The following is a 23,609-nucleotide window of genomic DNA, read 5'->3' on the forward strand; positions in this document are numbered from 1 at the left end:
TATTGAATTTAGTTACCAACTAAATAAGACTAGAGTAATCTGCAAAGCAGATATTTTCTAAGTCAGATGGCAGCACAGTAAGAAAATTGATTCAAAATATTTAGATGATATATTTTCAATGTGAAATATAGATTTTTTAAAAAATATGAAAATTAAAAAAAAAAAAAAGATTTATCCTAACTGAAAGATGTATCCATACTGTAAGAATAAATCATATTTTGGAATGGAATTTAAATATATACTTGGTAAGGAACGAGTATGTAACATTTGAAGATTTTGTGTGTAATTTACAAATGTTCGTACAATGTTTTAGCCATTAATAAGTTTTGTTTTGTTTTGTTTTTCTTTTTAATGAATCTTAAAAGTAAGCATAAAACATGGTTGTTACTTTAAAGGTGAATCAAAAATGAGATTCAATGCATATAACTTAAACTAAGAGAACATAATTTGCTTTCTCATTCTATAAAAGGAGGGAAAATCTTCACTTTTCATGGCTTACTGATTTTCAATTGTTAGAGTTAGTTGAGATGGACATGATCTATAAAGTTGGCCTTTTAAAAAATGTGTGAATTTCCTTCCTTCCTTCTTCCCCCAATTTTAATTTTGAATCAGAATACGTGCTGTTCAATATTACACTGTATACAGAGGTATATAATATGTGAAACATTAACATAGCAAGAATATGCAACATCATATTGAATATTATGTGCCTATATAATTATATCCATAGTTTAATAGTCTGCAGTAGCAATAGCAGTTTCCGTATAGAAGACACCAAGACTGCCAAAGTGCTGGAAAATGAAGGTGATCTTGAAGTCAACTGTCTTCACAACATCATCCAAAAAGAGAGAGGTGAGGAAGGAAGGCTGCTGACTTGTCCCATCAATATCATAGTTGGCTCACCCTCTGTCTGCCTTAAATCATCCAGGAGCTGCCCTTAATTTACCATATCACAGTTCCTTATGCATATGGCCCTGTTCTTCCACCAAACTCTTGTGAAGGTTTTCTAACTTCTACCCTAGCTCTTATGCGTAATAACAGAAAGATAAATTTTATAAGTTCTCTTATAAGTTTTATAAATTTATAAGAAAACCTTTTCTATCCTTTTCGATATTTTCTGAACACATCCTATCTTCTCTTCATTAGTGAGATTCATATTATTGTTCCTTTTTTATTAAGATATCAACCCAATCCTGTCTTAAAAATCACCAGGTTGTAAAGGTTAGTCTGAATAGCTGTGTACCTTCAACATACTTACTGGGTACATTCCACATGTATTTGTATGGCACCTCAGTATTACGTCTGCCGTTGTGTTTTAAGGTAGATCTGTGATGAATGAATTTAAACTCTGAGATTCAAACTTGTTTGTATTTGAAATTAAGAACAGATATTATTTACATAAAGTAGTACAAGAAATCAGAGAGAGAAAGACTGAGCATAATTTCTATCCCATAAAAGGAGGAAAGACTTAACAGGTTTTTGTTTATTTGATTGATTAAGATATATAACATCTAAATTATCATCCACAAAAAACACTGTTTGCAACAAATAATTTTGAAATATTTGTCCAAATAACTTCCTGAGTTCAAACTCGGTTTGTTATCTGCAGGAAAGTTTTCAGTATAAATTGTTCACAGGTAAGATATCCATTGAAATAATAGTATTTTTCAAAACCATCATTTAACTTTTTTTTTTTTTTTTTTAATTCCAATTTGAATTTTGGAGACCAAATAAGGATGAAAAATTTAGGTGTTTGGAGAATATGCCTGTGATTGTGTAACTGTACCCTCCCAATATTCTGTTTCTCCTTGCCTCTTTAAGTAAAAGGAAGGATATTCCACAGAACATACTTAATCCTGTTATGTCACCAACCAGACATCTATTATTTCTTAACAAAACAGTAAACCATTTGATTTCATACTAGTAATAATGCACAAAGTTGGATCTTCAGTTACTGTAGAAAAATACAAATATTTACATATATAAAATGTATTTCTTGCATCAAAAGTGATTTTAGTTTGCTCATTTGTTTCTGTTTCTATAGGAAAGATGATATGCTCTTGGAAAGAAACGTAGAAAGTCCAAGTTCCAATCTGAAACACATGTGGAAACATAGCACGTAGGAAAGACAAAACAAAACAAAAAGTATTTTTTTGATGATGGCTGTGTGATGTTGGTGTCAGGGAGAACCCTGATAAGGTAATGTTAATGAATAGCGAGAGTTATTTTTCATGAGTCCCATTTTGATAAACACATCACAAGCTCCATTATGTTAAAGATTTTTGAAAGCAAGAGACAAATTGGTAATTCTCAAAACTACTTGCTTACTCATACTTTTGTATTTCTTTTATTGTAACTCACTAATATGTTTGGCAGAAAAAATTCAAATGCCTCTGAAATATTTTCTCACTTTTTTTTTTGATCTGATCCTTAATGATTAAATTTGTTCTTAGCAATAGTTCACATAAATGTCATCATTTATCAATACTGCCTGGAGGCACGTCAGAAACTGTTGGAAGGATACATAGTTGCTTAGTTTTAATTAATTACATTTTCATTATTATAATAAAGAAATCAATCAGCAATTAATTTTTCTGCCATTAATTTGACATTTGGAACATTTATTTCTCATTTTCTTAATTAAAGCCTAATTTCTATTTCAAAACAAGCAATCTGTCCCCTCCACCTTCACCCACAACCCACCCATTCTAAATACTCCTAAATGTATTTTGAGGACAAAAATCGTTTTTCAGCACAAAGTATAAGGCTGGTTTGTAAAGCTCAAATCTCTTCATATAAAGCATTGATAAAAAGTCTTATCAAGATGTTACTAGTTTTAGTATAAAATTAGTAAAATTAGTACTGTGGGGAGATCTGTTTGTACCAGTACTATCCAAGCAGTTTATTGCTTTGGAGGTTATCTTTACATCTGCCAGGGTTTGCAGAGGTGGAAGTTATGTAATTCCCTCCTTATGCATTCATTCATTTTTAACACATCAAAATCAACAAAGTCTCTTTCTGTCTCTGTCCAGTTAAACACTGAACTACCAACACAAGTGATGAATTACATTTTTGAAACTACAAGTAGCAACATGCATCTGGTTGCAACACTTTCCTTTCTCCCCTCTCTGAGTCTACTTGAAATCACAGTGGAACATCACCCACAGGGACAGGAGGAATCACCTGAAGAATGAGCGAACACTCTTTGAGTCTATACATCATATATTGCAAAAGGTAATTGACAACCTCCTGGTACAAGTCAAATTATATTATTATTATCTCTGCCTTGTATGCATGAGAATCAATTAGGATATGTTTATTGTGAGCTTAATCATTAGACAATAATTTCCTGTCTGTACTGACTAAATAAATCAATTCCAAACAATAGAATATGAAGATATCCTTGATATTGAATTTAAATATAATTGATTGCCTGAATTCTCTCAAAACAACATAAACAGTATGATTTCCAGACTGAAGAAAGAAAAAATCACAAACCATAGAAAACATTTTCTTCTAATAGAAGAAAATTACAAACCATAATTCATTTTAATTTCTGATAATGTGGAGTAAATGGGACACATCAAAATAGAAAGCAAACTTTTCACCGTAAAAAGAAACTGTTCAAGTCAATCAATGTAAGTGTGGTTTCTAATTGTCATCATGCAAAATATTTATATATTAGATACTAAAATGAAAGAAAGAAACAAACCAAAAAAAAAAAAAAAAAAAAAAAAAAAGCCCACAGAACTCCTTGTCTAAGATTTGCTTATTGTTTTATTTGATATTTTGAGAGAGCTGATATACAACAGCTTATATACACAAACGTTGGTGTTAACCACGCAAATCTAGTTAACCTTGGTTTTCCCAAGGAAATACTGCTTCTGCCTTCTTTTTCTGTATATTCAATATATTGTTGAACTGCACAGTGTTATATAGATTGTGTTGTATTCCAGCCTTCCAACGTCACCCTATAATTCTAGAGGTTAATCCTCTGCCTTAAGTAAACATACAGCTATACTCTTTAAAAGCTTGTTAAATAGATGTTAGAGGTCCGGTCAAGAACTGAAAAGCCAATGGACTGTTCTTCATACTGTTCTTCAGCTGTGAACCTTCCTATTTTGTTTTCATCTACGAGGAATTTTAAGTATTGATATGGTAGCTTTAAATGCAGATTATATTAAATTCATCTTCTTCAATTGCTGGTTGCTAAATTATATTTTATGTATGTTATGTAATTACTCTGTGGAATTTGGTACTTCAAAATATCTTTAAAGCCCCAAATAAATGTATTAAAAAAAAAAATAGACTAATGGAAAACAGGTCAATTGGTTATGATTGCACACAAAATTGAGATCAAGAAGTTCTTGAACAATAAATTACAAAAAAGGCAGCAGAGAATAACAGAGAAAGAATGCTATTTATTTAAGCACTGTTTGAATGCTAACCCTTATATATATATATATATATATATATATATATATATATATTACCTTATTGCACAGATCTTTCCAGGCTATTGGTTTACAGTTACAACTCATCTCATGTCCCAGGGCAATCAGACCTACTGTTATTGGATCATAGTTATAACTATTCTCATGTCCCAAGACATTTAACAACAACAACAAATAAAAATTAATCATGATTTTTTTTTTGTTTATTTTAGAATTAATGCTTGCTGAAGTTGTCTTCAACTTCTTCTTCTTATAGTCCTTGACTATATTTTCCATTCAAAAACATGGCCTGTCTAGAAGCTTTTGCAATACACCAAAACTCAGACTTAATCAAAATATTACACATACTATTGTGAAGCATTCAGGACAACCATGATGATTGACCATTCCTGCCTAAGCACAGCAAGGTTTTGTGCAAGAATGGTTTCTGTAGTTATAATGACTCAGATATTCACAACTCAAATCACGTAATCACAGAATGGCTGTTTAGTCACAAAATTATTTTTTTTCCTGCATATAATAGATAATAAGAGCCTGTGATTACCTGTAACTGTTAATTCCGTAGTTCTTCTGACAACAAAGATTCCATATTTTACCTCACAAGTGTAATTTCCAATGTCATCCTCTCTAACTTCACGAATGACAAGTGTGTCCTTTTTAAACACAATACTTGATCTCCATGTCTTTGACTTGCATTCCTGTTTAAAGATAACATAACACTTCAGTGACTATATTCTTACACTTAAATTGAACCACAATTGACAGTGCTACTCAAAGCCAAGAAAGCTAGACAAGAACTAGGGACAGTTTTGAACTTTAGGTACATTAAAAATCTCAAAATCCAGTTAAGTGTTGGTTAAAAAGAAAAATAGACCATATAATTTTATAAACTGAGGTAATATTTTCTATCTGTTAAGAAATAAATAAATAAATAAATAAATAAATAAATAAATAAATAAATATTAATTTGGTGTTTTTAATTTATTTTTTTATTTTTTGGTTTGGTTTTGACATTAGTTTGTTGAGGGATTTCTATTTCATTTAATTACTTCTCATTACACTCATGTCTTTGATACATGACTGTTGTATTACAAGTAGATAGAGGTTGCATGGGATAATATGTTTATTTATTTTAAACAAAATTACAATTTAAAAAGTAGGGAAATAGAAGAAGTTGGGAATAAGGAGAAATGATGTTAGATAACTTTTTCTGTATGTATCCTAGAAACAAAATTCTCTGAACTCTTAATAATAAGTAAGTTACATAACTGAAAAAAAAAATCAGAATTTCAATCAGAATTTCAAATATTTCAAAATATTATCATTTGTGTATTAACAGAGGCATTTTCTGCATGCATGTTTTTTTGACTCCTTGACATGATAATTTTCACCTGAGTAACTTTGATGATACTTGAAATAACTTCTTTGTTGTTTTTTGTTTGTTTGTTCATTTCTTTGTTTGTTTTCCCCTAGGTCTTTGCATGTCTGAGCAGTATATTTGTAAGTTATTAGAAGAAAAGGGTTGATGTTTTTCATAAGACATTATCTTTTAATGTACTGTCAGGGAGTATTTTGCTTGATTTTCCTAGTATAATCATTGTCTATACATTATGGGCTTGGTTTTTAATGTTAAAATATTAGAGGTTGTTTGAGCTTTTTCAGATAACTGCTGTCAATGAATCCTTAAAAGCTAATATTTTGAGATTTTTTTTAGTAGCCAGACATAATTATTTTATCAAATTTTAAATTTGATAAATCTTCTGGTATGTTTTTTATACACACAAAATAAGAGATGAATGTAAGCAAATAATTGGTGACATACCTCTCATCTTAGATATGTTAAGCCAGTTACTTCAGCCAGATTCCTTCTAGACCATATATATATATATATGTATATATATATATAAAGATACCATAGTCTGGTATTATATATATACCAGATGGTATCTCTTTTAATACCAGACTATGGTATTATATTAAAAGTTATAAGTTATCAGGTAAATTACTGGACTTTAAAAAGAATAGAATTATACATAGTTATACTAGGATGTTCCTCTATACACAGATATTTTACAATACTCAGAATTTAATTTTCAGATTTATTGAACTGTTTGGGGGGGGGGGGTGTTAAAATTTTATGTACTATATTACTGAGGTATTAAGTACTTCTTGCAAATGGTAAGAAACCCAGAAATCAAGCTTCTGTTCAGAGCGGTTCTTATGAGATGCCCACAGGCAGCACTGTTTCCTGGTATTTCACCCTTAACTAAAGATACAGTAATCAGTACACAGTATTGAAATAAAGCTATTGATAAAAACTATTAAATCATCTATAGTTGCAAGTAAAACCAAAATATATCAAGACTAACTGTTTAAAAGGGATTTATTGTTATTGTTGTTGTTGAATTTTATGCTGCAATTTTAAGCCGTTCATTCAGATAATTGTATGTGTAGTTATTCTAGTAATATTTTTCCAAGTATTTTTTATGTCTGAGTTTCCAGAGACACAATCTTCAGTCTGATATGGCACGAGCAGTTGTTGTATATGTAGCTCTCGTGGCTTTATCTTAACATATTAAATAAATCTGGACTGGTAGCAGTTTTCTTTTTTATCTCATTTGTTAGCAGAAAGCTGTTATTTGTGACATCTATAAATGGATATTAAGAAAACACCAGCTCTAAAATTTACCCAAGGAAGCAATTGAATTGCTCTCAGTCAGTTAATTCATTCTCTTCTATCTTCAAACCTGTTGTCTGTTCTTAACAGATTTTAAAACAATCCAAGCTTCATATCATATTCTGATCATGAAAAAAATCAGAACATTGTGTAATAACTTGTTGAAGGTGTAATCTTATTGGGTTGCTTACCTTATACCATAGAATCTCTGGCTCCCTAAATGGAAATAAAAAATCCTCTACTTCAGGGCATGAGATTTCCTTGCTTTTGCTAAGTTCAGCTTTTTCAAAATATTTCATCTTTGAATTGTAGCAGAGTCCAGTGTCATTTTCACCCACCGTCAGAGAAATCGACACTTTCATACAGTAAGTTGAGTTTCTGTAACGCAATAAAAATAGAAATAAAAGTCTAAAATGAAAAAAAAAATAATCAATGTGCATGCTATATCTTAAGTAATAATTTTCATCCCAAGCAAGAGATAGAAAATCAAACATTTTATTTGTATGTATTCTGCAGTGGTTCATGATAATTTTACTGCTTTCTCAGCCACTAACTACAATATTTAGAATGTGTTAACCTTGTTCTGTTACTGAAGGATTCTCTCTCCATTTTATCAAACTCCTTCTAACTTTACTGTCCTTACTGTATATTTGAGAACAAAATGGACAATAAAATCTACAAGTATTTCCCAGTGATTCTAGATAACCAACCAGCTGACAGAAACCATTACAACAGTTTCCAAGAGTGAACAGATCATGCCATAGACACCACACCATGAGATGTGTGCTCAATCAGACTTGAGCATGCTTTGAAGTGGAAGTGGTAACTTTTTGTCAACTTTTAATTAAGATGAGTCTTATGAACCATCCAGTTACAGAATCACAGAATCACAGAACTGGAAGGGACCTTGAAAGATCATTGGGTCCAACCCCCCTGCCAAAACAGGTTCCTCAGATCAGGCTGCCCAGGTAGGCATCCAGACAGGCCTTGAATATCTCCAGAGAAGGAGACTCCACAACCTCCCTGGGCAGCCTGTTCCAATGCTCCGTCACCCTCACCGTGAAGAAGTTCTTTCACATGTCAGTGTGGAACTTCCTGTGCTCTATCTTGCAGCCATTGCCCCTTGTCCTGTCCCCACAAACCACTGAGAAGAGGTAGGCTACATCCTTCTGTCCCCCCACCCCTCAGATATTTATATACATTGACGGAATAACAGAATAAAGGGTGTTTTAAGCTTACATACTGCTGACTTGTTTAACCTTAGCCTCCATTCCCCATACTACCAGGCCAAAACATTACTTCTGCATTACCTACAACCTTCATTAGTTTGGGCTCTTTCCTGAAACTTGTTACTTCCTCTGTTTCTGATATGCCAGACAGCTGGAGACTAGGAAACATTGTCTTGCTTCCCACATTTCACTATCCACTATAATTAGTGTCAAAGACAAAATTACTTGAAAGGATTTTTATTTTATTTTATTTTATTTTATTTTATTTTATTTTATTTTATTTTATTTTATTTTATTTTATTTTATTTTATTTATTTATTTTTTGCATTTTAGATTCCAGGTGGGCTGCAAGAGCATGTATAAAGTTGAACACTCTCTAGGAACACACTGTGACAATACAAGATTTCTCTCCTACTGTTTTGTAAATGCGTTTGACCCCTGATCTGCTGAAAGAGGAACCTGCAGAGAGCACTGAGAAAACATTCCTTTTCTCATTTCCATTCTCAGACTCTATGAGCTGATTGCTGATTTAGAACAGTCTTGTTTGCATCAAAAATGTCAAGATGTCAAAGATGGCTAAATTTTCTCATTGTCTTTAGATTTCTTAATATCTGTTTCTTAATATCCTATTTCTTAATGTCTGTTTCTTTTCAAGGCAAAGTGACAGAAATGCTTAACAGGGAATAAGTAAATTCATTCAAAACAAGCAAACAGACAAAACTTCTACAGTCCAATTTTATGGAGAAAACATAAACATAAAAAGAAAGATAGAAGTAACTAACAAATTGGAGAATATTATTAGAAATATAAACTCTGGAACTGAATAACCCTTAGCTTTCTAACTAATTCATAGACATATAAGGAAAACAGTCACAAAATTACTTCCTTATAATGAATTTATAACTACAATTTACTACTCCATTCAAGAAACCATCTCTATAAATCAAATAACACTTGAGCTTTATGCAAAATAAAAAATGCATCCATTGATTATGGATCACTTTTGCTGCTTTTAACCTGCTCAGTCTCCAGTCTTACCTCTCCATGCAATTCAAAATCATTTGACATTTCAATGAACACATGTTCAGTACTGTACATTAGATTATTCCTCCAGAAAGCTACTCCATGGAGTATTTATTTGTGGCTTGAGAACATCATAGAAAATCACCTAAGTAATTTTTTTTCTTTCCCAAATTGGTAATATTCTCTTTCTGTGTCCTTGAAAGACTTGGAAATCTGGAGAAGGTCTAAACAATCCATCTGTCTCTAAGGGTCAATAGAGGAGTATACTATTGGATAACAGAAAGTAAATACTGGGGCGTATTGGCTATTTAATTTTCACATTTAAATATTGTTATAAATATTATCACAAATAAATATTATCTCATTATTTTAAAATTCCTAGAAGGAGTTTGGAAAAGCAACCAAGCAGGGAAATTTTTAACTGTAATCCCATTTCTCTGAAGAACCAAGCTAAGGATTTTATTTGTTTATTTATTTTTCTTTCCTTCAGTATTCAGAGGAAAATGGCCAAAATTTTTCGTTTCTGGTTTGGTCTACTAACAATTCTTTTCTGCAGTAATGGTGATAAGAAATGCCAGAGCAAGCATTCCTTCTGAGGCACATTCAAGTTTCCATTGCAACCGATTATCCTTTACCAGATGCAAATTAGGCTTCTGGGTCTGAAAGAATCCAAAAAGCCTAATTTGTATTCTAGAGATGTCTCAGATTGTTTAAAATCATTGTTTGAAGAGGATCCTCCAAACCCTTGCTAGGTAGTCAACATGCTAGGATGCCACTCTAACATGCTTGTGTAGTAGTGCCCACAGTATTGGAAATAAACATAGTGAGTTAGCAATCTGTGTGCAGTTGCAGGGCTACAGTCTTGATGGGATCACAGAGATGTGGTGGGATGACACCACATGACTGGAGTATTGCAATGGAGAGATAAAGATCTTTAGGAATGACAGGCTGGGAAGAGAGGGAGTTTCCCTCTATGTGAGTGAGCAGCTGGAGAGCACTGAGTTTATGGGTTAGGATTAAAGAGAAGACAGAAGGTAAGGGTGGCATTATAGCAGTTATTAGCTTACAGGTCACCTGACCTACAGACTGACAGGAGCAGCCTCACATTTGCAGGCCTAGATCTTCATGAAGGACTTCAACTGATTTGATATCTGGTGATGGGACAACACAGCAGCACAGAAGTAGTCCAGGTGGTTCATTGACAATAATCTCCTCCCCCAAGGGATGGAAAAGCCAAAGAAGAGTGTTGCTCTGATGAACATTGGGATTGGACCAGACAACCTCCAGAGGTCCTTTCTAACTCCAACTATTCTTTGATTTTGTGATTCTGTGAAGATATTATTTAATGACCAAAAAATGTATGTGTCTGTGATTTGAGTCATAGATGTATTAGAATGAGTCCAGAGGAGGGCCATGAAGATTATAAAAGAGATAGAGCACCTCTCCTATGAAGACAGGTAACTCCAACTGAGGGAGTTGCAATTATTCAGCCTGGAGAAGGCTTTGGGAGACCTTACAGCAGCCTTCCAATATCTAAAGTGGGTCTTTGAGAAAGCAGGAGAGGGACATTTTATCAGGATGTGAAATGATAGAACAAGGAGTAAACTAAACTCCTTGGTTTTAAACTATAAAAAAAAAAAAAAGGAGGGAGCTGGGATTGTTCAGTCTGGAAAAGAGAAGGCTCAGGGGTGACCTTATCACACTCTAAAGGTACCTTAAAGGAGGCTGTCAAGAGGTGGGGGTTGGTCTATTCTCCCATGTGCCTGGTGACAGGACAAAGGGGAACAAGCTAAAGTTGCACCAGGGGTGTTTTAGGTTGGATATTCAGAAGAACTTCTTTACTGAAAGGGTTGTCAGGCATGGACAACCATTGGAATGGGCTGCCCATGGAATTGGTGGAGTCACCATCCCTGGAGGTCTTTAAAAGATGTTTAGATGTAGAGCTTAGGGATATGATTTAGTGGAGGACTTGTTAGTGTTAGGTCAGAGGTTGGACTCAATGATCTTGGAGATCTCTTCCAACATAGATGATTCTGTGATACATTAGATATAAGGAAGAAATTCTTTACACCGATTGTGGTGAGGCACTGGAACAGGTTGCCCAAGAGAACTTATGGATGCCTCATTCTTGGAAGCATTTAAGGCTAGGCTGAATGGAGTTTTGAGTTACCTGGTCTAGTGGGAAGTTTCTCTGCCCATGGCGGGGGTTTAGAATTAGATAATCTTTAAGGTCCCTTCCAACCCAAACCATTTTATGATCCTATGATCCTATTATTCTATCTGCATCCTACAGACAGAAGCACACATTGAGTGGACTTTTAAGGTAATTATGTAGTGAACTGTTGGTATAAGATACTGAAATGTTTTGGGTGGATACTTTTTCAACTAAGTTTCCTAACAGAGTTTTCTCTAAAGAGCCTGAAGTATCATCAAAGGAATCACACACTCCGGATGCCCCTAGGTGACACAAACTTTCTTACTGAGGCTTTAAATGCTAACTGCACTGTCAGTCTGACTCATCTGGTACTCTGTCAGAAACCAAGACTACTGGGATGAAACAAAACTCAAAAATAGTGATATAAAAGGCAGAGCAACACAAAAAATGTGAACAAAGGAAAACAAGTTAATGTTTTCATAGCACAGAAAAAGTGAGAGAAAAAATTTGAACAGTCCCCAGGCAGGAATTAAGACAGGGAACAAGAAGTTGAGTTTGCTGATTATATCTGGATCATCATGGATACAGTGGATATGGAGCCTTTCAGCTATCAGAAACTGCAGCACACAGCAAAACCCTCTGGCAAACATGCATACTGCAGAGGGTTAAAAATGTTAGTGTGTTAGAGCTAAGGAAATTTTCCATATGTCTGTTACTGGAGGAACCGTATCAAACTAGCAAGCAAACAAGAAATCTTACATCATGAGATTAAGGAAATTTTATAACCCAATGGAAGCTTTTTTTTACATTCACTGTTAAGAACAAATGCAACTTTCTTTCAGTCTCAAGTGTGGTCCAAAATCTACAACTTTTGCATTACACAAGTAGACTTCAAAACAGTACCAGTCTAAAAACTCTAAGTTTTTACTTTTTTACCTAGGTAAAATTCAGTCTGTAAAAATTAAACAAGTTATGAATACATCACAAATGGCTTACTAGAACTGTATATATTTCCTCCTCATGAAGTCATTTTCACCCTAAGTTGTCATTTATATATTATTGGTCTACAAACATTAAAGTAAAAACTATATATTAAAAACTATAATAATATACTATTAAATCAGTAGTAAATATAATGATTATATTACAGGTCTTTTGTTTTTGTAGCCATTCAACATCCTAATAATTGTACAGCTCAGTAGCAGCAACGCTGTGATTGAACCTTGTAATAACAATAGGACACTTAAGTTTATAAAAGGCCTAATTCTCCATGACTTCTATTATATTCCAGAAGTAGTTGCTCTAATGCCTAGCTTCCACAGTTTCTCTGAATCAGTGATTTACCCTTTTATTATCTGTGAATATGTGAAAGCATATGGAGTGCTGAATAACAAGGATCAGTTTAAACAAGAGCAGAAGCCCTCTGCTTTTCACTCATTTGTCTGCTTGAAATGGCATTTACTTCACCAGTTCATTTCACCCTAATGTTAGTTGTTTTGAAACTGTTGTAGGTGTGCATTTATATAGGATATCTATCATAAGGGATACCTCAGAATTCAGACCTGTAACAGAGGGAGTGTGAGAGAGTGGAAAATGGGAAATCTCTACACAGAACATATTCTAAAAGAATATGGTTAAATTTATGCAAGAGGAGAGAATGACATAAATATCTTGTAAAAATAATAATAAAAAAAAATGTACAGATGAGAAAAGAGGAGGTCTTCATGGAAAGACAAATGTAGACATGAGATCTGTTAAGTAGTTACAAATGCAGTCACATAACAAAATCTCTTCCTTCTCCAGACAGTGACAAAGCAGTCCTAGCAACACCCTGATAACCTTGCTTAATTCCTGATCCAAATTGCTATTTTCTAAAATAAGATCAATGGTAATTTATATCCCTCTTAGATTCCCAATTACTGTATATTAAACTATATCCTCTTTAATTAAGTAGAACTACGACAAATTGTAACAGATGAATCTATGCAATACTTTTACTGTTAAATTCATTAGGTAAACTTTTTTTTTTCCTGAAAAACTAATTAGCAAATAACTATTTCTATAAAACAAAACTTGAAATAATTACCAACAACTGAAATTGTTATATGACTGTTGCTAATTCATCATCTCAAGAAATTACAGTGATTTTTATCTATAATTTTTTCTTAATTAAATTGATAATAAAAGTTAGCCACTTGAGTAAAACTTGTCATTTACCTATGCAACCCATGTTTTAGCATTCATATTCACCAACAATAACAATACTAAAAGGTTTTCTTCAAGTCAACATTCATACTAAAGAACCTCCTAGCATTTAGATATCCTTTCCTTTCTCTGTTCCTTTTATCTACTTTAATTGACATCCACTGTCTTGAATTGACAGCATCTTTTAGATGAGTGCTGGGAAGTATACACATGCATTTCCACTTTATTTCTTAATATTTCTTATTTCTTAATAGAAGAGAAGCTAGTGAAAGCAATACACACACACACACAAAACAAAACAAAACAACAACAACAACAAAAAACACAAATTAACTTCTAAGATATAGAAAAACATTACTGATTATTATTTTGATAATTTTCCAGGAAGATAACCAACTAAATAATAGAAGTAAGTCTCACATAGATTATATCTAAGGTCATTGTATTAAACTATTTTCAAATAATAGAAAAACAAAATTATCAAATAGAAAAAATAATGCATTCAGGTTTAATTAAATGTAGTATATAAAGTATATAAGTTTTTTGTTGTTGTTGTTGTTTTATTTTTTGTATGATTGGCTTTTTCCCCCTTTGGCTTTGTCTCCTCCCAGCTTTGTGTCATCGGCGCACTTGCTGAGGGCAGACATTATTCCCTCATCAAGGTCGTCGATGAAGATGTTGAACAAGACTCGACCCAGCATCGACGCCTGGGGAACACCGCTAGTCACAGGCCTCCAGCCAGACTCTGCTCCTCCGATCCCTCTGAGATCAGCCAGCCAGCCAGTTCTCAACCCACCTTGCCATCCACTCATCTATCCCACACTTTCTCAGCTTTGCTAATAGGATGTCATGGGAGACAGTATCGAAAGCCTTGCTAAAGTCAAGGTAGATGACATCCACCGCTCTCCCCCCCATCTACCTCCCATGGTGATGCCATCATAGAAGGCAATGAGGTTGGTCGAATACGACTTCCCCTTGATGAATCCATGCTGACTACTCCTCATAACCTTCTTCTCTTCCAATTGCTTGGAGACGGCATCCAGAACAAGCTGCTCCAATACCTTTCCAGGGACAGAGGTGAGACTGACTGGCCTGTAGTTTCCCGGATCCTCCTTCCTGCCCTTCTTGAAGACTGGAGTGACATTGGCTATCCTCCAGTCTTCAGGCACCTCACCTGTTCTCCAGGACCTTTCAAAGATAATAGAGAGTGGTTTGGCGATCACATCTGCCAGCTCCCTTAGCACACACAGATCCATCCCATTGGGACCCATGCATTTGTGTGTGTTGAGCCCACTCAGACACTCCTGAACCACTCCAATGTCCACCAGGGGGGAGCCTTCCATTTCCCAGACCCTTTGTCCTATTGCCAGGGTTGAGGAGTCCCAGGGGAGTGTCCTTGAAGCAAAGAAAGCGTTCAGTAACTCTGCCCTCTCAGTGTCTCCTGTGACCAGGACACCCCCCTCATTCTGCAAGGGACCCACATTATCCCTAGTCTTCCTCTTGCTGTTTACATACTTGAAAAAAACCCTTCTTATTATCCCTTATCTCTTTTGCAAGCCTCATCTCTAGGTGGGTTTTAGCCTTCCTCGTCGCATCCCTGCAGGCCCTGACAACGCACCTATACTCCTCCCAAGAGGACAGGCACTTTTTCCACATTTCATAGGCCATCCTCTTCCTTTTGATCTTATTGATGAGCTCCTTGCTCATCCATGTGGGTTTCCTGCCCCCCTTCCCCAATTTCCTATTCCTTGGGATGCACCGATCCTGAGCATGGAAGAAGTGCTTCCATGTAGCCCAGCTCTCACAAGCACCCTTGTCTTATATCAACCTATCCCATGAGATACTCCCAAGCAGGTCCCGGAAGAGATTGAAGTTGGCTCTTCAGAAGTCCAGGGTAGCAATCTTGCTTTTAGCCGTATTTCCTTTGCCTAGTTCCAGCTGGAACTCCACCATCTCATGGTTGCTGCATCCTAAGCTGCCCCCAACTTTCACATCCCTAACAAGTCCATCCCTGTTGGTAGGAATGAGGTCCAAGAGCACCCCCCGCGTCGTCAGCTCCTCCACCACCTGCATCAGAAATTGTCCTCAATGCATTGTAGGAACTGTTTGGACTGCTCGTGCCTGGCCAAGTTGCTTACCCAGCAGATGTCTGGGTAATTGAAGTCCCCCATGAGGACCAGCACTCGTGATTGTGAGGCTACTAGCTGCTGCTCGTAGAAGGCCTCATTGACTTCCTCCTCCTGATCTGGAGACCTGGAGTAGACCCCTACCACCATGTCTCCCATACCAGCCCACCCCTTAATCCTTACCCACAAGCTCTCCACTTGTCCTTCACCCTCCCCCATCTGGAGCTGGGTACACGCTAATTGCTCCCTCACATAAAAGGGCAACCCCACCCCCTCGTTTCCCCAGCCTGTCTTTCCTAAAGAGGACATAGCCCTCCATGACTGCGTTCCAGTCATGTGAGCTGTCCCACCACGTCTCAGTGATCGCAACGAGATCATGGCCCCGTGACCAAACACAGATCTTGAGCTCATCCTGTTTATTTCCCATTCTCCCTGCATTGGTGTACAGGCACTTTAGGGAAGTAGCGGATGCAGTTACCCCTGGGGGTAAGTCCTGCAGTCATGCAGAAAACTTTCTGTTTTTCCCATCATTACAATAAGCAAGCTATTTGAAGAAAAAAAAAAAAAAAGAAAGAAAAGAAAAAGGAGCAAAAACTAAAAACAAACAAACAATAAAGAGAATTAAACACTATGAGAAATTCTTTAGTAGTATAGTAGTATTGTCAAAAAGTTCAGTTGTTTCAATAAAATATATTAATTCCATATATATATTTATACATATATATGTATGTTCCTGCACTTAGTCCAATGTGATATCAGTTAATCCAATAGAGAAGTGTAACGTATGCACAACATGAAAATATAATGGATGATTACACTAGGGAAGAAAAAGGAAGAAAATTCCTACTGTTTTATTCAATTTTGTGCATAGCTTTGTTATAACATGTTATAAGATAACATAGCAAATTAAAAGCCAATATAACTTCTATATAAAAACAAACTAAAGAAAAGGTGAAGGTGACAAAAATGCTATAAGGCTATAAGTCTCCCAGTCACAATCAATTTCAATATTTTATCACAGTTAATTCTCTAGAGACTCAACCAAGTCGCTAACTTTTGAGTCTAGAAGAGAAGAAAGAGCAATTAATTTGAATGAACCTTATTTCATTAGTGATACAGAAAGATAATGAAGAGCATCATTACAGAATACTAGCAATTGCTAGCAACACATCACTAATAAGCTTTGTTCCAACAATTAGCATTAACTAGACCAAACACATTACCAAATGTGGCTATATTTACAGCAGTAACAGCTGTATTTCATCTGAAATCAGTTAAATTCAAATGCTACAATATTAATAATACATTTTCCATACACACAGATGTATACTGTCTCTAATTCTGTTTTATTTATTACATTTGTGTAGAATGTGTACTTTCAGTTTAAAAGAGCCTAAAACAACAATGCAAACCATCTTTACAGATTTCTGTTGTAACAATCAAGATCCTGTGGGATAGGAAGAGTCAGAAACTGAGAATCTTATTATTCAGAAAGATATGTTTTTCTATCATGTCTAATGTCAGATTTTAACTATTCTCAATCAGTCTGGTTGGTTCACACAATTTATTTTATTTTTTTATTTTTTTTTTTAGTGGGGTAATAAAAAGGGCTGATGAGCTAGTTACAACAGTTCAGAAGTGTAAAAGATACTACAGTCCATTTCTACATATAAGTGAAGTTGTTCATTTACCTATTTCATTCAATACATTTTCAAACACTGAAAACCCAAAATGTTAAATATACAAATTATAACTACAGAAACCAAGAAGATGGATTTTTCTTTACAACACCAAATCAATTTAAATCCAGTTTATCCAAACAAAAATTAAATTATCGGGCAACTTTTCAGAGAGAAAAGAACAGAAGAAGGAGGAAGAGGAGACACAAGGAAAAAAAAAAAACAAAAACAAACAAACAACAACAAAACAACCAGAGGAAAGCACACAGAAGAATAATTTTTCTAAATCTTAACTCTTAAAATACTTTACATTTGAATTAATTGCCTAAATAATTAGATACTTAATTCCTTTATAAAGTAGATGTCTAAATTGGGACACATGGGACACATTACTCTTATCAAACTGCTCTTTTTTCTTGGATTCAATATTAGTATAAACAGATAATTATCATTCTTCCCTTCAGCCTCACCAAACAGAGCTCTGCTCTGAACCTATACAGTATGCTCACCCAGAGCAGCATCCATCTTTATCCCTCTTACTTACAGAAACAGGGAAAATGGGACTCAGTTCATTGTCCACTCTGGTGCTTTACCATGCCTAACCTTCAACAGGAGGACAGAGCAGACAGCTTCTCTCAATGTACATCATATCAGAAAATTCATTTTTTACCTTTTCAATATCTTTATTAGAAAATTTTCAAGCCTTGCATTAATAGAGATTAGGTTCTTATACTGAGTTAAATTACAGTATTACCCTACTTACCAGGGTACACAAACTGAAGAGAACAAACAGCAAACAAGATGAAAAAAAAAATTAAAAAAATATATTAAAAAAAAAATTTATTTCTTATAAGTTTCCCTTCATCATACAAGCTGTGTTGGGAACATTACCTTATTTCCAACTCCTCCTAAAATTTGCATAATTTCATTTTGTAAACTTGGCCACTGATGTCAATACCCACTTTCTACAAATGATCCATCCCTTTTTGATGGAAAACTTTTGTAAACTCTATTTAATAGGTACTACATGCTTTTGTAGACACAATTCAAACCATTTTCATGACTTCTCTTAGAGTTATTCTGATATCTGAAAACTGGAAAGAAATTAATTAATTCAAGAGAAAACCAAAAGTCAATTCTGATTAGCTAATTCTTGTGTTCTGGCCAGTGGGTCCAAAAGCTCTCTGTGAGCTTTAAGTTTCTCACAAACAATTTTACCACCTTTAGATAAATGTGGGGTTGTTCGGAAACATCACTGAAGTCTTGGGCCACATGGTGAAGGAGTCAGGACAGGGTACTGTACTGCAGCCAGAATTGCAACCACTCGGTAAGGTCCCCTAGGTGGCAGAGTCTGATGCCCTGGATAGCCTGTGACTTCCGAAACATTGTTCAAGATAGCACTTTTCAAACTTCTTACACAACTTTAAGATTATCGTTTTTCTGTCTTATTTGTTTTTCCCAAAACTTTGGAATTCTGGCTCTCACTATCCCTGATTCTGTTAGCTGAAATCACAAATTGCCTTTTACATAAACCTTCCAGAGCCAAGAGATCTGTAAGTGCTGGGGTAGTGGTTCAGGAACAGACAAAGAGAGAAGAAAAGTGGAGGGAGACAGGCAGAGGACGGCTGACATTTTCCTCTGTGCCTTAGAAATTATCTCCTAATTCCACATCCCTGGGGGCCAACCCAGTTTAAAAATTGTTGTTGACCTCAATTGAATTATATAAGCTCTGATTTCTTTGCTCAAGGGTCACCTCATTATACACATGATATTATGAAATAAGCCTCCAGGACTATTTGAATAACAACACTCTGCAAGATGTTTGTTTTAATATGTTCAAATCAGTCATACCAGGAAATATTGATCTGCTTTAGTGCCTGCTTCCCTCCTCAGAAGACAAAACTTTCACATTTTGTCCTCATCTAACATGATTGGTATTTGCCGTCATCCCAAGGTTCTTTCTCTCCAACCGCATCAAATGAGAACATGAAAGTGTAAAGTCTGTATTAGAATAAACATTTATTTGTATTAGGAAGAGCTATTGAATGAACTGAAAAGCCTTTTATTGATGTAGTGGATAAAAAAAAAAAAAGAAATACAAATTAGTCTTTAGAAGGGGAATTGAACTTTAGCATTTTTATATCTTAAACATTATTTTGTGAGTAAGGTAGAAAAAAAAAAACAACAACATGCATATTAACTTTTATATTATTGACTTTTCTATACTGTCTCTGTCTGTTTTAAAGTCTAAGTGAAACTTATGCCTTTTATGGAACTGTAATAAACTTGAAATTGATTGCCACATGTTAATAAAACCTCATTTTCTTAATAAAACATGCTTGAGCAAAATTATGGCAATATTAAGAACTTTTGCTGATCATGAAATTGAAGGAACAATCGGATAAAATAATCCAATTTCTTCCCAAAATGTTTTGTTTAAAATTAAAGATTTCTTTCAGATAAAATTAAAAGAAAATTCTCATACTCTTACAATTCAGGGATATTTCGATATATACTCCTATACTATGGGAATCTATGCATATATCAGTCATACAGGAGTAGTAGGGATTCAGCAAATGTAAAACTAATCAGGGATGGTATGTGAACTTAAGAGAACTTAAGAAAATTATCATATATATTGTTGTTTAAATCGAATAATGCTATACCTACATGTTATACGCTGTGGGGAAATCATTTTAAAAACAGCTATAAAAATATATGGCATGTGAATTCCTTCAGGTAATAGGATGTAAAACATTAGAGTTAGTTAAAAACTCCAAGATTTATCAAAAAGACATTGTAATGTACAGAGTATATCTGGATAATACAATAGGTCACCACTAGTCTGAATTTAATAGTATATTTATTAATTTAATATTATTTACAAATCTAGTGCTAAGTTAGCTACTCATTTCAGTGAGGCTTGCTGGGATCATTAGTGAAGAAATTTGGGGCGAGTAAGTCAAAAAGTGCTAAAGTAGAGGCATATGCTCTGGTTTTGGCTAGAATAGAGTTAATTTTATTCATAGTGACTAGCATGTGCCATATTTTGGATTTAGGAGAAAAATAATGATGATACCAAGCTGATTGTTTAGTTGTTTCAGTGCAGTACTTGCAATGAACCAAGGAGTTTTTAGCTTCTCATACTGCTCTGCCAGTGAGGAGGCTAGGGATACACAAGAAGTTGAGAGGGGACACAGTCGGAACTGCTGACCCAAACTGGTCAAAGGGATATTTCATACCATATGGTGTCATGTAGGACAATAAAAACTGGAAAGGTTGGCTGTGGGGGGACCACTGCTTAGGGATTGGCTGGGCGTTGGTCAGCAGGTGGTGAGCAATTGCATTGTGCATCACTTGATTTACATATGCATATATGTATAATTATTATTCTTATCATTATTATTTTCCCTTCCATTTCCACCTCATTCCACTCAAGGGAGGAAAAGAATGAATGAATGCCTGTGTTGTGCTTAGCTGCCTGCCGGGTTATACCACAACAGCATGTCAGAATGACACTGAATGTTTTCTCTACAGTAGATCAATATATATTCCCAAAGGAGATCGAATTATGAAGAGATGTGTGAGTATCCCCTTAGCTTTCCACACATCAGTAAGAAAATATCACCTTAGAAAATAACCCCTCTAGGTAGACTACCTCCTTATAATTCAGGAGATTCAGCACTTGACTATTTTTTGTCAATTATGTGATCACAAAGGCTAGTAAATTTAAAACCTTACTTAGAAACATTTGCCAGAATAATAGAAATGTAGTACTCTAACTTCCTTGGAAAATGATGAGTTCATGGAGTTTTATTATTCCCGTTTGTTCCTTTTGCAGTACCACAGAGTCACAGAATGGTTGAGGTTGGAAGGAACCACTGGAAGTCATCTGGTCCAATCCCACTGCTCAAGCAGAAATACTTAAAACGACTTATAACCACTTGCCCAGAAGCATGTCTGGACACCTTTCAAAAATTGCCAAGGGGAGCAAATCCACCATCTTTCTGAGCAACTGTGTCACTGCTCTTTCATTCTCAGAATAAAGTGTTTCCTGATGCTCAGATGGATCATCTTGTGTTTCAGTTTGTACTTATTGCCTCTTGTTCTGGCACTGAGCACTACTGAAAAGAGCCTGTTTCTGTCCTGTTTGTACACTCATTTCAGGTGATTAGAATCCTCCAAGCTTTCTCTTCTCCTGATTGTTCTCCTTCTGGCTGAACAGTCCTAGTGCTTGAACAGTTCCATCTCTCCTTATAGGAGAAATGCTCTAGTCCCTTAGTCATCTTTGTGGCCCTTCACTGTACACCCCATGTCTCTCTTGTACTGGGGAACTCAGCACTGGTTACAATATTCCAGGCATGGATTTACCAGTGGTGAAGAGAGGAGAAAGATCACCTTCCTCCACATAATGACAATGCTTTGCCTAATGCAGACAAGAATATTGTTAGGCCTCTACGTGGAAGGGCACATTGCAGGCTTAAGTTCAATGTGTGGTCCACCATGAACCACAGATCCTTTTTGCAAATCTCCATGTCTTGTTGTTCATGAAAAGTCTGTTTCCTAGTTGTTTATTTTTATTGTTGCTGTTGTTTTTCAATGGCAGGAGGGGGAGGGCGAACAGTTAAAGCAAAATGCTGTTTCTAAACTAAAAAAAAAAAAAAAAAAAAAAAAAAAAGTTTAGTCACTGAAGCTAGAGGCTCTTAAAAAGATGCCTACCATTTGGTACATGAACTAGCAGCTGTGCCTACGCAATGTTCTGCTGTCAGGAACAACTGTGTGTTACTCCATCCTAATGACTCAGAAGGTCATCAAATAATGAAATATTTGTACCACAAAATCATTTCTTTTGTGAATGCAATCTACCTTCTTTTATACTTCTAAAACCTAAAGCTTTATTGGAAACAAGATGCTGAATGGCTTCTCTCTTGTTCCCTCTCTTTGCTTGATGAATACAAGTACAGCCTACAATTTTCAGCTGAAACTAGAGGAAGACATATCATTTAGTTTAGTCTCAAATGCTGTTAGATTCTTCTGTTCACCTGCTAAGCAGCTACATGAAGTATATCCCATGACAGTTTTTGTATTTTTCTTTCTGAATGATTAGATATTTTTCTTTTGCTAAGTGTGTTTATTTTTAAATGGAGATCTCTCATGTTCCATTTTCAGTTACTCATTAAAGATAGATATGGGCAGATATAACCAGTAATATTCATTACAGATATTAGAAGAATGACACTTGCACATGAATAAGATTCTTATGAAATTCTCTCCATAAATGTTTCCCTTATCTACCAAGTTCCTCCGAGAGAAAACCTGTTGCCTTCATATTTTCTGGAATGCTTCCTGAAAATGTGATACATATATCTGAACGTTGTTGGTGGTCTTCAAGACTGTAAGGTTAGATGAGGCCCTGAGCAACCTGATCTAGTGGGTGGTGTCCCTGCCTATGGCATGGGGGTTGGAACTAGATGACCTTTGAGGTTCCTTCCAACCCAAGCCATTCTATGATTTTATGATTCTGTGATTCTATGAAGTATAACAATAAACAACTTCAAAGAGAAGAAAAAGTGTTTTTTAGGTAAACATAATTTATAATTGATGTATTCCCTCATCACTCATTTATTGAAGTGGCTAGGACAACCGGAGGGGCATTAATTTTGTTGTAAGACTCTCAAAGCATAAGTGATTTGACACTGTTAAAGAATGAGTAATTTCCTTCTTCTGCAGCATCCCCAGATAAATTTATACTTGTTTTCATGATACTCTTGATATAATTTAAACAAACAAACAAGCAAGCAGTAAGCAAACAAACAAACAAAAACAGCTGTGCACCTTTATTGCCCTCAGAAACCATTTTTCCATTGTCAGTGGCAGGCCCCAATCAGAACATGACACATTTCAGAATTCAGCACTGCCTTGAGTTTCAAATTCATGAAACTATCTTATTTTGTCTCATAATATTATCAGCCAGCAAGGTAAATAACTCTAAGGTGAAAAATAAAAAGGCTACAGTCTTCAGCTGCACCAATGAACAGAGAGGTATGAGAATAAGGCACAG

General features: G+C 35.1%; 1 protein-coding gene across 3 annotated transcripts in view; it reads right to left on the reverse strand.

The window, feature by feature from the left end:
- The window catches only part of IL1RAPL1 (interleukin 1 receptor accessory protein like 1), a 754,490-nt gene that overhangs the window by 287,461 nt on the left and 443,420 nt on the right, over nt 1–23,609 (reverse strand). For all 3 annotated transcript variants that reach the window (XM_068686962.1, XM_068686973.1, XM_068686984.1), the window contains 2 exons: nt 7,323–7,509; nt 4,999–5,152 (listed from right to left, as the gene is read on the reverse strand). In XM_068686962.1, the coding sequence (XP_068543063.1) occupies nt 4,999–5,152; nt 7,323–7,509 (341 nt within the window). The remainder of the gene's footprint in view (nt 1–4,998; nt 5,153–7,322; nt 7,510–23,609) is intronic.

This window comes from Anas acuta, chromosome 1 (genome assembly GCF_963932015.1).
Source record: "Anas acuta chromosome 1, bAnaAcu1.1, whole genome shotgun sequence".
NCBI lineage: Eukaryota > Metazoa > Chordata > Aves > Anseriformes > Anatidae > Anas > Anas acuta.